This window comes from Pipistrellus kuhlii, unplaced genomic scaffold (genome assembly GCF_014108245.1).
Source record: "Pipistrellus kuhlii isolate mPipKuh1 unplaced genomic scaffold, mPipKuh1.p scaffold_m20_p_7, whole genome shotgun sequence".
NCBI classification, from domain to species: Eukaryota; Metazoa; Chordata; class Mammalia; order Chiroptera; family Vespertilionidae; genus Pipistrellus; species Pipistrellus kuhlii.
The window spans coordinates 48,577,496-48,593,276 of NW_023425573.1; the positions used below are offsets into that span (position 1 = coordinate 48,577,496).

A 15,781-nucleotide genomic window follows, 5' to 3' on the forward strand; every position below is an offset into this window, starting at 1 on the left:
AGACCTCACGTCATACACAAAAATATGAACTCACAAAAAGGATGGCAGGCCTACAGGGACAAGTTAAAACCAGGAAGCCTCTTAGGAAAAAACAAAGGTGCGAGCCTCTGTGGCCATGGATTAGGCAACTGTGTCTTAGATATGACATCGAAGGACAGCAACAAAAGAATAAACTGGACTCATCAAAATAAAAAATTCTGTGCCTGAAACAATAATATCAAAAATATGAGGGGGGGCCGAAACCGGTTTGGCTCAATGGATAGAGCATCGGCTTGGGGACTGAAGGGTCCCGGGTTCGATTCCGGTCAAGGGCATGTACCTTGGTTGCGGGCATATCCGCAGTAGGGGGTGTGCAAGAGGCAGCTGATCGATGACTCTCTCATCGATGTTTCTAACTCTCTATCTCTCTCCCTTCCTCTCTGTACAAAATCAATAAAATATATTTAATTAAAAAAAAATATGAGGGGGGGGGGGGGGGAAAAGTCTGGCTGGTGTGTCTACGTTGATTGGGGTCCATCCCATGTACCAGGAGGTCGCCGTTCAATTACAGGTCAGGGCTGCAGGCTTGATCCCCAATATAGTTGCCACATGATGGCACAATCCCACTGCCAGGTACTAGCCGTGGACAAAAGGGATACATCCACACAAAAACATCCACATTTAAGAACATACATAAATGTTCACAGCAGCACTGTTCATAATATACAAAAGTGGAAACAACCCATATGTCATAAACTGAAGAATGGATTTTTCAAGTGTGGTATGCACATAGGAAAAAAAATTTGGCAATGAACAGAATGAAGAAGTGACACATGCTACAACATGGATGAACCTAGAAGACACTGTTACCTGCAAAAAGCCAGTCACAAGAAACTACATGTTATATGATTCTATTTATATGAAATGCCCAGAATCGGCCAAATGTAGAAGCAGGAAGCAGATTAGTGGTTGCTGAAGGCAAGGGGGGGGAGGGAGTAAATAGGGGTTTGAGATGAGAGGTGGGTAGGAAAGAATGTGGAGTGAGTGCTAATGAGAATTTTTTAAAGAAATAAAAATGTTCTATAATTAGATTATAATGATGGTTTCATAACCCTGTAAAAATGCTAAAGAAAAAAAAAACACAAAAAAAACAAACAGACACATTGAACTGTAAACTTTAAATGAGTTATATGTTATGTAAAATATCTCAATAAAGCTGTTTTTAAGAAATGCAATGGGATAAGTCACAGTGAAAAAAATTTAATTTGAGAAAATAAAAAACTTCTGTGAGTCATAAAACACTGTAAACCTAATTAAGTGGAAAATGATGAACTGGGGGAAAAATTTTAATAACCTAGTACATGACTGATAGCCTTAAAACAAACAAGGAAGCTGTGATAATTCAGTAAGACACAGATATTGCCCCAGTAGAACAGAGGCCAACTATTACAAATATTCTCCAAAGAAAAAAGCACACATGACCAATCTTCTATAATAATAATCTATAATAATAAAAGTGTCATATGCTAATTAGACCGGACATCCTTCCGGATGACCTTCCAGACAAAAGCCGGGGCTGCGAGGGGAGCCTGGGTCCCGGGGGCCAGAGGGAAGCCGGTGCCGGCAGCCGGGGGAAGGCAGGCCTAGTCCTGCGTGAATTCCGTGCATCGGGCCTCTGGCAAGTATATAAAACTCATTCTGGACATTGATAAGTTTTTACCCAGTAATCCCACTTTTGTAGTCTATTCCAGTGATTTTTCAGCTGGTGTGCCATTAAGAACTTTTAAAACTTGCAGTACCTGACGATGTAGTCAAGGGCACTGACCTCTTTTTACTTAGCCTGTCAAATTTAAAAAATGACAACAGCCAACACAACAATAGCCATCTGGTATGAATGAACCAAAAGAATACTTTTTTTTTTTTTTTTTGTCGGATCGGCAAAAAAAAAAAATACATTTTTCTGGTGTGCTGCAGAACTGCAGTAATTAGTTTATGTGTGCCATGAGATGAAAAGGGTTGAAAACCACTGGTCTGTTTAAAGAAAGATACCTTTATATTAATATTCAAGAATGTTCTTTATTTAGTGGAAAACTGGGAACCTCTTACTTGTCCGGTGGTTGGGGAATGGGCAAATATGTCTCTATGGAAACAAGGCAGGAAAGACATTCAATCAAGCATCAGTAGTTGTTTTCTGGGGGGTATGAAGGGAAACAAGACTTACTGTATCTTTATTTTGTACATTTTTGTAATATAGTTTCCTCCTCCAATATCATTTCTAAAACTTAGAAAATAAAGAAACAAAACCTGTGTATTTCCCTAAAAAGGAATGATGAGATAATCACATTCTTCATCAGTGGTACATGTTAGAATCGCCTGGGAAGCTTTTAAGAACCTCAATGCTTAGGCCAGGCCTCATATGCATCCAATCAGAATCTCTGAAGGTAAGACCCAGACATCAGTATATTTTAAAACTCTGGGTTGGTTTCGAGGAACAAGCGATATTCTATATGCGTGAACCAGGACTCAGGGGCAGGGGAATAAATGGCAGGCAAAGGTCCTAGGTTCCCGGTGGAGCAAATGCAGGCACCCGGCTCTAGGTGTGAACACAGAACAGAATGTGTGTGTGTCCCGATTATGGCTGCACGTGGCAGTAACTCGGAGGAGGGGGCTACCCTCTAACGAGCCTCCAGGAGAAAAACAGAAAGTTGTCCTGTGATCACAGCAGGCAAAACTATCCTGGTTTCAGGTCAGATACCTGACCGGGGCCCTGACCACTCAGAGGTGAAGGCAGAGCCCAGAACGAGCTTGCTGGACTGTGTGTTCCCTGGGTTATGCTCCACCTCACAGACACACGTGTGCACGACTGTAAGCCTATGACCTCCCCACGTACATGCAGCCAGAACACAAATCCACGTCATGAACAGCCCATGGGTCAACAATGGGCAGACAGAACAGTGCAGACGGCGGTAGGAGAATGTCCTGGAGACAGAGGAGAGGACCTGGACTTAGGCCAAGATCCACCAAGAACTTGTACATTGGGACAAGTTCCACTCAGATGCGCAGTCTTTGGTTCCGTATCTGCAAACAGGCCTGATGGGTGTGTGTGCGACAGAAGTCTTGCCAACACTAACTTGTCTGTGATCCTCCATGACCCTCACCACAAAGCGCGGACCTGAGGGGGGGAGGGGGGTAGCTAAAAGTGGAAGCCAGCTGAGTACTGTTCTGACCTTGAACTTGACCTGACTCAGCTGTGATAATTCCCCTGACAGTATTGTGGAGAGAAAGAAAATGGAAATCATGGGAGAGGTGTGGACAGAAGTTCAAACAAGGAAGGTTCCAGAATGACTTCCTCAGCCTCCTCGTCCTAATTCTCGGGAGTTCACAACTCGGCGGCGAGACAAAGCACCCACCAGCGCCATCCACTTAACACCGTTCCCGGAAGAGGCTCCTTCCAAAGGAGCCGCTCCGAGAACGCCAGAGGCCACGGAAATCAATGCGGCTTTTCTGGGAAGTGGCTGGACAGTGTGCATCAAGAACCTTTAAATACACGGTCCACTTAGTTTAGCAATTCCACTTCTGGGAACTGCCACGGTTGAGATACCAGCTGTGTATTAAAAGTGACTGAGATGACTGGACAAAAATATTCACATCGGGAGTTCTGCAGACTGGCTGCACAGCTCTGCTAATGTACTTAACACTAAGACCTGCACATTAAAATTCGTTAGAAATCAGGAATGGGAAATGGAAACAATGGGCATTAAATATCAAGTTATTCGAGCACACTGGAAACCACTCATGATATGCTATTAAATGAAAAAAGGCAGAGCACGTGTGGTCTCCGGTTTAGGTGGAGTAGATTAAAAAATAAAAAACAACTAGGAAAATCAAAACACTTAAGAGTAGTTCTGCCTCTGTGCCGGGATCTCCTGTTTTCTACAAGAAACACTCAGGCGGTGAGGGAGGGCAGGGCCTGGCAGACATGAACTCATGGTCCAAGAATCAAAGGGCAGAATGACTTCCCCCTTTACAGCCTGTCCGCTGTGAGGTTTGTTTCCCTTAAAGAAACAGACAGCCAGAGTCTGTTGTCTGTTTCCAAACTGCTACATCAGCTCTGTCAACAGAGACAGACCCGGACCTGGAAGCAGCCAAGGTGCAAACTGGGCAGGACCCAGTCCCCCCATACCGGCGAGGATGAGAAAAGCAGCATCGCCCGCTTGTCACCATCTGCTGTCCTAGCCATCGCGGTATCTGAAAAGGCCGCTTCTCCTTCATGCACCATCCAATACCTTTGGATTGTCTCCTAATGGGCCTGAAGCGACCTGGGAAATGTAATCTAAACAGAAAGTAACTAATGACGTTACTAATAAACAAACCACAGGAAATGGGCTTTGCAATTCTCTGGAAAACAAAAGGATACATTACAAACATTAATGAGTTCTTAATCCAGAAAGGCTTGCACTAGCCACAGAATTACTTTAATGGACACCGGTCCTTGTTTTCATGACCAGAAAATGTATTTTTCCCTTTAGGAAAAAAAACAACAAAACAACAAATTTGAAATACTCAGAAAACTCCATCTTTCAACTAGCAGTAATTATATATATAAATGAATGGAGCAAGCTAGAAGGAGAAGTAAAAATAATAATTAGGAATCTAAGTGGAATGTAAGAAACTCAGTCACGGAAAATGCAGGGTCACAGTACTGCAAGGCTAATGACACCGTGTCTGGCCCAGAGTTCCCATGGAGCTAACCACCACCTGTACCCGTACACAGACTTTCATTAATGCAGGCTGTGTGAGTGCCTATTAGAGGTTTATAGAATTTGACCTTTGCTAGAATAGTTTTGTCCTTGACAGTTGCTTGATTAACATCAATTAGTGAAGAGTTTCTATCCAAACAAGTAAAACAGGTTTGGTGGTGGTGGTGGTGGTGGTGGTGGTGGTGTGTGTGTGTGTGTGTGTCTGTGTGTGTGTGTTTAAGCACCTTCTTAAAAGAGAAAGGGGTTTTGTCTTAAAAAATAAGAACCACAGTCATCAAGGTAGTTTCAGAGCTGGATCGGAAAGATGACAGGATCCCGCTCCGGTGGGGGAAGCCCCAGGGGAGGGCCCCACACCGAGGGGTGCTGCACACCCAACATGCCGTGATTCCTGTACGGTTAGCAACGCCAGGGCTGCCTCTTTAAATAGACGGCCATTTTTACATCCAGTGCACGTTCACAACCATATGCCAGCTATTTTTATAGGCAGGTAGAACATCAGGGCTCTGGATAGTTTTCCAACAATATGGCTCAGACAGAAATCTGCGTGTAAGACGCCGTGGGGAAAACGCAGTTTATTTCTCTGATGGAGTCTGAGTCCCTGCCATGGTTACGCAAGCTTCCCTGCCCTTACCTTTCCTTTTCGAATTAAAATGATGAAGAAAACAAAGCTGAGGTACCACGGGGCGACACAGATCTGGGCGGGACACAAGCACGGCTCCGCTGGAGGAGGACCTGCTGAGTGTGTTAATTAGCATTGGGGCCCACAGTGTCTAATATGGAGAATATTTTCTTCACTCCACGAAAAGGCTGGATGCTGCAGCACTACTTCCTTCTATTCGTAAGGCCTTGCAAAGATTTTAGCAGAAGTAAACGCTGTCCCTATGGAGAAAAACAAACTCTTGGATATTTTCTCAAAACCAAGGACATGTAATGTGGTCAGGACACAGGACCAAGACCTTGTCAGGGCCTTCCCTGCAGGTAAGCCTGTAGCCTGCTGGAGGGCCACACTTCCCAGGCTCACCAAGCTACTCACTGCTGCCTATTTAGTCCCACTAAAGTACCAAATAAACTGTAACTGTGTGAGGTGATGTGGATGCATTATCGAACCTTACTGTAATCATTTTCCAATACATGCAGATATAAAGTTGTATGAATATGTGTCAAGTTGTATCTCAATAAAGCTGGGGAGGGGAGGGGGGAACCCCACCCAAAATACAGTTAAAAAGAAGATTTAAGCCTGGCCAGTGTGGCTCAGTGATGGAGTATCACCCATGAACCAGGAGGTCACAGTTCGATACTCAGTCAGGGCACATACCAGGGTTGCCAGTTTAATCTCCAGTGGGGGAGGGGGGGCGTGCAGGAGGGAGTCGATCTATCCCTCTCCCTTCCTCGCTCTAAAATCAATAAAAATATATTTAAAAAGATTTAAGTCCTACTAAAATCAAGAGTAAATTTGTTATTAATAATGAAATTATGCCTGAAATGCAGTATTCCCTGTCTCTCAAGTGTGTGCTTGTCCCAAGACTCAAACATCAAGTCATCGACAGTAGCACAGACCACAGGGGAGAAACTGTCCCAACAGTCAACTCTCTGCACTCGGCATTAACTTCCACCAAGTTCCCTGGAGAGTCCAGGTGGGCTCGAATCCCATCATCTATTTGATATACACGAGGGATGCTTAGAGAAGACACCTGCCCGGTCCTTAACCATCAGCTGCGGGAAGTGCATAAACACACTTCTGCAAGTGCAAAGGCCGATAAAAGGGAAAGGAAAACACTGTGCAGGGTTTATAGAAAGGCGGTGTGGAAACTGTGATTCAAAAGAAGAAATCTGCCAGAGATATGGCGGTTGAGGGAGGACAAAGAGAAGGAAGAAAAGACATTCCAGGAATTTCCCCAAATACTGATAAACAGGTCAAATTCCTTGGCACAGGAAGTCGCTTCATACCAAAAAGGTCTCCCAGTTCCAGTGAGTGACCGGGTTGTAAACAATGTTGTCCAAAATAAGAAAAGTTCTAGAATCATCAAATGTTTTGGACACTCACCAACTCATAGCGCCATTCCTAACGGCCAAAGCCTGAAAAGTTGCCTTCGTAATTTTACCTCCCCACCAGCTGCAAATAGCCACAAAATGATTCTGAAATAATGCGTGTGATATGAAGAAACACAAGTATTTAGGAAAACAGGATTTTAAAAAAATTTACAGTCCGGGGCACATTTTATACAAACTCCAAACACATTGTTTGGAGTTTGTATAAAATGTGCCCCGGACTGTAAAAATTGTTTTGTTTTGTTTTGTTTTTTTTTGTTTCTTGTGCTGGCCCCATAATCAGGAAGGCCCAAACCCTCCCACCCTCAGCAAACAAGTACTCAGCAAGCCTTGAAGAAGGTCAAAGGTCTTTTAGGACCCCAGGTATCAGCACTCTGGAAAGGCTGTCCTCACAGCTGATTCATAACCTCCCCAAGCCAAGTAACGATGGGTTTGTATTGGCAATGTTAACTATAAAAAGTTGGTAAGCGTGAGGAAAGAGAAAAACACTTTAACCAAATAATCCATCCACTGCTTCCCTGACACTTCACAAGTCTTACAAGTCTGAATTTTCACAAACAATTAAATTTTATAGCTGTTCAAGTGCCAGATGATGTGATCAAAGAAAACACATCGGTATATGACAGGAATAGCAGTTATCAGATTACACTTGCCCAAATCCCAAACCTTGAAATGCACCAGTGTTGTTTAGATGAAAGTGTTCCCTAATTGGTGAGCAAGAAAACAACAAAATCGATGGTTAACGTTAATATTGATAACAAGATCTGGAATCTTTATAAAAGGTCTAGCCTGGGTCATCAGTATACTTTATATACAAGTTGAACTAAGAAAATGAATCCGTTCATAATTCTTAAGGTTTCTTTTTTTCCAGAAGTCATTGTACAGAGGAAAAACCTGCTCCCAGATTTCTTATAGGCACTAGTTTTGCTTCATTTCAATGCGTGTATTGAGTCTGTAACCAAGACCCGGGTCTGGGTGCTGTTCTGTCGCTTGCTTACCTGGGGATTTTTTGTTGGATCTTGATTGCGCCGAGTGAGACTGTCGCGGCAGCAGAGGTGATGACGGCAGGGACATGGAGACGCCCTTGGCCAAGCTCACCCTGTAGGTGTCCTCAGCCATGGGAAGGCTGCTCACAGAGAAGTCGCCACCGTCGCCAGAGGGCAGTACGGGAGGGGAAGACTCTGGACCAAAGTCACCTCCTGGGGTGGAGAAAGGAAACCTTAGGTTAGACCAGCCATCACAGGTGGAAACAAATTTAATTCCTAAGCACTGCATTCTTAGAATGTCATTCCCATATATTATAGCATATGGGTGGACACTGAATGTTTTCAACAACTACCCCCTCCCCGCCTCTGCCACTCTTAAGGACTTTTTAACATTGTGAGAGCAACTTCAAATCTCACTACTCAAGTGTCAATAAGCTGCCCCACACCCTTTTCTGCACCATACCATCTGGTCTGATTTCATTGGTAACAATGGGTGCAGAAAGCCACTGATCTGAGATTAGATCAAGATCAAGTATGAATGACCCACAAGAGGATTTGATTTCAGCCTAAAGAAAGATAAGTATCAATAGAATAGATTCAAACAACAAGATCCATTCCATAATTCTCTGGCCTCCTACCAGTTCTCTCAAAAAAACCCCACAAAAAACAAACACAAAAACAACCCTCCAAGGCAGAGTCTAGCCCACTTCAACATTCCTCCCCAGTTCTCTCCTCTTACCCACATCACACACCCCATGGTTCAGGGTGGACCCTCCTATAACTCAACCAGCCCAAACCCTTAGTCTTGAGACCGGAAACTGGCTCAATTAAAACAGGTTCTCCTCGGCATTCAGTCCCTAAATGAACTTAAGGACAAACAAGCTTTCTATTATGAAACTAAACATTCTGGAGTAAGCAGATCCAAAGAAAAAATACAGAGGGTGCAATTACAATGAAGGGACCATATATGTAACTTGGAAGACAATAAATAGGCTAGGACCAGCCTCACCAGAAAGAAACTCCACCCCCCCCCCCCCCCAATCCAGTCCTCAAGTCCTCAGACACAGACGCTTCTCCTATTGTTCCTCTGGACCATCAACTCCTCCCTGTCCCCCGTTGAGAAGCAACTGGGGAAGTGCAGGCAGAGGAGGCGGCAAATCATTATCCTGATGATTAAAAACATCTTCAAGCTTTCAATAATATACGGAGACCTGGAAAGCGTTAGACAGTTTTCCACAAGCAAACGAGGCTGACCAATGCTATCCAAGTGGCTCTCGTGACCAGTCCCTGCCAGCTCGTGGGTCTCATCTTTGGAATGCAAACAGGGGCTGTGCCTGCAAGAATGGCGCCTGGTCACCTGATTCCTGGATGTTTAGCAAGAAACTCCAGGAGACAGGGGAGAACTTGGAAAGCACTAAGGCCACAGCCCACAACCCCAGGGGGTTTACACACAAAGGATGTGGGGTGGGGGGTGGGGCCCTGAAGAGGGGGCACTGGATGTCCATGTGGTCAGAAGAGAACCACCCTGCCCTGTGGCTGCCCTTATGCCCCTATACCACCGTCACGGCAGTCAGTGGCTGTGGGGTGCCTGACAGGAGCAGGCGTGGTGACAGGCACTGTCTTTCCCACTCATACAGGAACATTTCTGACCTATAAAATACAATAAGAGCTCAGTAGCTCAGCAGCTGAGCGTCAACCTGGAGGTCACAGTTCCATTCCCAGTCAGGGCCCATGCCTGGGCTGTGGGCTTGATCCCCAGTGGGGGGGGGAGGGGGGTGCAGGAGGCAGCCCATCATTGATTCTCTCTCATCTATGTTTCTCTCTTTCTCCCTTCCTCTTATGAAATTAAAAAAAAATTTTTTTAAAACAGCCCAGATTTCAACTCCCTGAATTTGAAAGGGGACACCAAATTAGGGAGAAATGTACCTACTGTGAGAATACCAGAAATCAAAAGTAAAGCTCTCTTCTGAGACAGGGTTTATTTTCTTAAATACTTAGTATCCTCTAAGGCACATGTGTCAAACACAAGGCCCGAGGGCCAAATCCGTCCCGCCAGGCCTTGCAATGTGGACCGCGCTGTCATCGCTGCACTCCGCTGCGTTTCCATCACAATGACAGTTTATGATTGTTCAGTAAACCATTCGGCCCGCGATTTAGGCTGGATTTTAGATTTTGGCCCCTTCTCTGATTGAGTTCGACACCCCTACAAATTGGAGATTCACGGCTAAGAGAGAACTGGAGTTTCCTAATTAGAAAAACTGCTCCAAAATTTTGTTTATATCAAGCAACACAAATATTTTTGTTAACTGCAAGTCTGGTGGGAGTTCCCAAGGCCTGCTGCTGCCGCCCCCCTTCGGCCTTCGCACAGCTGCTCTCCAGCACTTTGGGTCCGTGGGGTGGGCAGTAACACGTGGCTTAGAGATGGCATCTGGGAAGGAAGGGCTTCCGTTTCACGTTCGGTTTGACATCACACTATAAGATCAGTCCCAAATACATTGTTCGGTTGGCCTGTTTTGCAGGCCATCCCTCGCTTCTAGCTTCCTTTTATAAGAAAGGGAGAGACGTTTTGTGCATGAGCGGACAGGTGGCACCAAGCACGCGGGGTGATCCAGTGGCTGAGACGCTGAAGACAGAAGCTGCGGAGCCAGGTGCTTTCACTGCACGAGGGCAAAGGGGTTCGGGTCAAAGCCCGTCTGGCAAGCGCATCACAAGGCAGCGGCCGACGCCAGGGCAGATGGCGAGACTCTCTTCAGGGGCATCCGTGAGAACCACACGATATGGTCTGGGCAACAAAAGCCAAGATTTCTCCGCTGACTGCACATTCCTCGGCAGAAGCTTATTAAAGAGGGTTAGGAGGAATTAAAAACATTTCGCAGCCACGACCAGCAGGGGCTGGCACATTTCTGTGATTCTGGAACTGGCGTTTTTGTTGTACACTGTTTCCCCGGAAATAAGACAGTGCCTTATATTAATTTTTGCTCCCAAAGATGCGCTAGGTCTTACTTTCAGGGGATGTCTTATTTTTCCATGAAGAAGAATACAGTACACATTTATTGTTAAATGAAAATAAAGAAAATTTATTACCTGTATACGGTACGGTAGTATGGTAGTTGTCAACACAAACCAGACAAACTGTGAATCCTACAGTATCAAGAATTGACTCATTTATTCAATGACAATCATGTCATCATCTTCTGGAACATCATCCTAACAATCCAATTCCTGAATTTCCTGGTGAATTTCTTGTGATTCCATTTCTTTCAGAATCAGTGGACCAAATCTCTCGTGTTTATCCTAGGAGGCCTTACTTTCGGGGGGCGCCTTATAGTTCACTCAGAAGGAAACCTGTAAGTAGGTCTTATTTTCGGGGAAACACGGTAGCTGGGATGTGTGTCGTCCCCTCCTCGGCGTCCCCTTATATTTCACTCAGAAGGAAACCTGTAAGTAGGTCTTATTTCCGGGGAAACACGGTAGCTGGGACGTGTGTCGTCCCCTCCTCGGCGTCCCCTTATATTTCACTCAGAAGGAAACCTGTAAGTAGGTCTTATTTTCGGGGAAACACGGTAGCTGGGACGTGTGTCGTCCCCTCCTCGGTGAAGGGATGGGAGGCACACTTCACGCTGCTGCCGCAGGAAGGCCCAGCCAGGTGGGACGGCGCATCCTCTCCCGCGTGTGAAAACCACAGTGTCCACCACAAAGGATGCGCCAGGTGTTTCCCGTGGAACACTGGCACCCTCAGCCCGAGATGCTGGTAGTCCCAGAGAGCACGGGTCCAGCCATTGTTTCACAGGCAGGAAGCCGGAGCATGGGGCTTAACCATGAGGAGGAGGTTAGGGCTTCCCCACAAAGCCTCCCCAGCCAGTCAGCTCAGGCTGGGACGTGCTCACTACTCTACACGATTAAGAACTTTACTTTGGGGGACAGGGGTGGAAGTGAGGGGAATTCTCCTAAACAGACATGCTTTTAAGTGAGTTAAATCTATAATGCAGGGGTGGGGAACCGTTTTTCTGCCAAGGGCCATCTGGATATTATAGCATCATTCGTGGACCATTCAAAATTATCAACTTAAAAGCTAGCCTGCTATACCTGGTCAAACATTTAATTAACTCACCTCTAAGGCCTTGGCAGGGCTAAATGGTTTTGAGGGCCTGCAGGCCGGACATTCCCAACCCCTGCTATAAGAGGTCGGTACGTTTTTGTTATACAGGTCGCATACAGTCTGTCATCTACACACACACACACACACACACACAAACACACCTTTTCTTATTTTAAAATCATCAAGATTCTCCAATTTCCAAAAATAAAAGACCAGAAAGGGCACAGGGCATAAGGTTCTTCCTATTTGTGATAAAATGTAAGTAAATACTCAAAAACATACACACAAAAGACCTGCAAAACCCAAGTCACAGTTTGCAAAGATAATGGCACTATCAAAGGGGGGAGAAAGCCATCCAATTAGGCATTTTAAATTGGCAAAAATGGCTTTTGATAATGGTTCGTTTTATTTCTCCCCCTCTCTCCACTTTTACAGACTGTGAAAAGGGATTTAAATGCACAATGAGAAGGAATAGGAATCCAGGAGATAATGCATGCTTGAAGGCGGCTATGCAGAACGCCACGTCCAGCCCCACAGATTAAAGCGCACGGAGTGCGGGATTAGGGAAGGCTTTAAAGAATGAGGGCAACGGAGCCAGAGAGATGAAAGCAGCAGCCCATTTCAGAAAGACCCGAGAAAGGCAAGGGTGAGCTCAGACCTTCAGGTAAATAGGTCTGCAGATGCAGGAAATAAGGTTTCCATTTATTGTGCTGCTGAGTGGCTAGGTGGAGGAGGGGGGAGGGACGCTCTGAATAGAAAGAGAAAAGATGCTCTGTGTCGCCAGAAACCGGGGCTCGGCGATACACGGAACTGGGGCACTAAACGTGTGAGGCATCTTTTATGCCCACCCTGCCCGGGGGAGTGCGCTAATGTTTCTCAAACGTATTTTCCAGCGTAAGGTTTTATAACCACATCACGCACATATATTTACAGAAACCTAGAAAACTGGAAAAGATTTCCTCCCACAGGATCCAATATCATTTCCAGAGACTTCGGAAGGCACTCCCTGAGAAGGAAAGCACTTCAAACCATTTTTACAACTTACAGGGTCTCTCCGCGTATCCCGCCAGACGGACGGTTCATGCGCATTTTCAAAGAAAAAGAAAGATTAATGTTTCTGAGAAAGCAATGTTCCAAAATATTATCCACACGGTTGTGACTAATTCCCAAACAATACTGCTCAAAGGCAACAGAGCAGGAACCCCAGGATATAGAAAAACCTGGTCCAGGGGACAAGGTTAGCCTTTTTTTCTTCAAAACTTGGACCAAATGGGTTCTACACGGAAATCTGTGCATACTATCTTCACCGTTTATTCTTAATACTCAATGGTACCGAACCGAATGCTCTTTATATCCTGAAACAGAGGAGGAGGAAACAGACTGGCCTTTCTTTCCTCTGACTGCTGAAGTTTTCCCCTGAAGGCGTGTCATCACTGAGAGTTGCCTAGTTTTAAGAATATAGGAACGCAGGAAAAAACCCCACTCCCAAGCCCCGGAGGGGTACCCTTCCTTAAAAAATAATAAATATACTTTCTTTAGACGTACTAGGTGTGGAGACAGACTCTTCCTATCTATGCTTTCCTATCCTCCCAACCACCCCATGCAGTAGATGCTAACACCTTATGCCCCTCCTCCAGTCAGGAAACTGAGGCCCAGAAAGCATCCAGTACCTTGCCCGAGGACCCTGGCACATGGCAGCGTCGAACCTGAACCCAGGCTGTCCCATCCGGAGTCCATCCTCTCTCCCGGTAACGCTGCCCTGCGAGAAGGCTACCGACACAGGCCGTTCCCCATGACGTCGCTCGTGTATTTAATAGGGAAAACCAAAAATAGTGTATGTAGGTCTGCGCGCATGCAGTACTGGGCCACGGAGGGAAGACGCTGTTCCCTCCTCTGTTCTCACTCCCCGTGCCGGCTGGCTGATTAGCCCCATGGGGCTCCCGAGCTCCCCACGCGGGAGGCGCCCGGCCCGCGGTCGTTCATCTCCTTCCAGTCGCACCTTAAGCCGTTACCACACACGCAAAGTGGATCCCAGAGAGATGGTTAGTCACCGAGCACCCCGGAGCGCTTCTCCCCGTTTCAACGTGTACTGTAATTCATTAACTCTTGCCGACTTCGGGGGCCTGCCGCCTCTGCCAGGGTGAAGGCAGTGACACACAGAGCAAAGCATCCTGCCAACTCTGCCTGGCCCAGGCGAAGGAAGCAGTGAGGCAGCCACCTGCAGGAATTCACCCCTCTGCATACCTGGGTCCTGTGGGACCCACCACACTCAGATTCTGAGACCCGCCGGGCCTGCTGCTCCCCCCCCATCCCCCCCCCCCAGGAGGAGCTCCCTGAGGGCACAGAAGGAAGCCCAGGCCCTTCCAGGAGGCTGTCCCGACGGGTCCGGGGTACGGCTCAGGCCTGGTCCTCGAAGCTCCCCGGGGGATGCTCACGGGCAGTGGGGGTGGACAACCACGTTCTCAAGAAGGTGGTCAGAAAGAGGTGTGTTCCGAACACATGACAAAGAGGTGGGGGAGGTGCCCGAGGATACAGAGAAAGGTCCAACATTTTCATGATTTGAGAAAAGATTATAAATATGGAAAATAAACGGTATTTCTGAGAGGAACTAAGGATGTAAGTTAATTTTTAAAACTCAAAGAAAAGAAAAACAATCTTTTTTGAATTGGGTTTTGCAGATGGAAAAGGACCCACCATGCTCTAGGCTGTTTCCCTAAAGGGAGACCCACACCTGGACTCACCCTGGCAGAACCTGAGGGAGCAAAGAGCATGAGCCAACCATGTAAAACCGAACCAAGTTTTCTATTAACTGCCATACCAACTGAAAAACATTCTCAGTTACTCAAAAGGCTCAGAAAAATGCACGCTCTATTTAATCCTTCTTGAGAAAAATGTTTCCTAAGAATCTCATTTAATTACTCAACAGTGGGGACGTTATGATTTTAAAAAGCAGTAAACTATAACCCAAGCCCAGCCTTCAAATGCTTCCCTTCTGCCTCCACTCCCTCCGCGTGCAGGAAGAGTGTTTTTCGAACAATTTCCTTCACTCCATAGTGCAGAAAGGGCCTCTTACTTTATCTGGTGGCCTCTTCAAACAATAGCACCAGTGCCAGAACTTGCTAACAATGGCTAACGTTTTTCACATGACTGTGACACTGAGCAGAGAAATCTCTCTTCACCACCCCCTTCCCCCAGCCAAGCAGAGGAACGCACCCATGGACCATTTCCATTGCCGAGGAGCTGAAATTACAAAAAGAAAAGTCTGAGTTTACCATAGGGTTAACATAATCCTTTAAAGCAAGTATACTGTTTCATATAGGCCAGTGGTCAGCAAACTGCTGCTCATGAGCCACATGTGGCTCTTTGGCCCCTTGAATGTGGCTCTTCCACAAAATACCATAGCCTGGGCAAGTCTATTTTGAAGAAGTGGCATTAGAATAAGTTTAAAAATGTTGGCTCTCAAAAGATATTTCAATCACGTTGTACTATTGATATTTGGCTCTGTTGACTAATGATTTTGCCAACCACTGGTATAGGCCTTATGAAGACAACGTGAAAATAACACGCACCACAAAAACCAAAAAGGAATATTGATAAAATGTAGGTGGTGGTGATTGTTAAGAGGGTGGAAAAGAATCAATGTTTTTTCTCCTCCCCTTTTCTTTTACATTTTAGGGTTGAACTATGTTCTGACATTTTAAAAATATATATTTTATTGATTTTTTTACAGAGGGGAGAGAGAGAAACATCGATGAGAGAGAAACATTGATCAGCTACCTCCTGCACGCGCACCACCAGGCATGTGCCCAAAACCAAGGTAAATGACCTTGACCAGAATCGAACCCGGGACCCTTCAGCCCACAGGCAGACACTCTATCCACTGAGCCAAAGCGGTTTCGGCTGTTCTG

At 45.9% G+C, this 15,781-nt stretch overlaps 1 protein-coding gene across 13 annotated transcripts in view; it reads right to left on the bottom strand.

Moving 5' to 3' along the window:
- TANC1 (tetratricopeptide repeat, ankyrin repeat and coiled-coil containing 1) overlaps positions 1–15,781 on the bottom strand; it is a 232,095-nt gene that overhangs the window by 118,835 nt on the left and 97,479 nt on the right. For all 13 annotated transcript variants that reach the window (XM_045575604.1, XM_045575597.1, XM_045575603.1 and 10 more), the window contains one exon: positions 7,787–7,987. In XM_045575604.1, the coding sequence (XP_045431560.1) occupies positions 7,787–7,987 (201 nt within the window). The remainder of the gene's footprint in view (positions 1–7,786; positions 7,988–15,781) is intronic.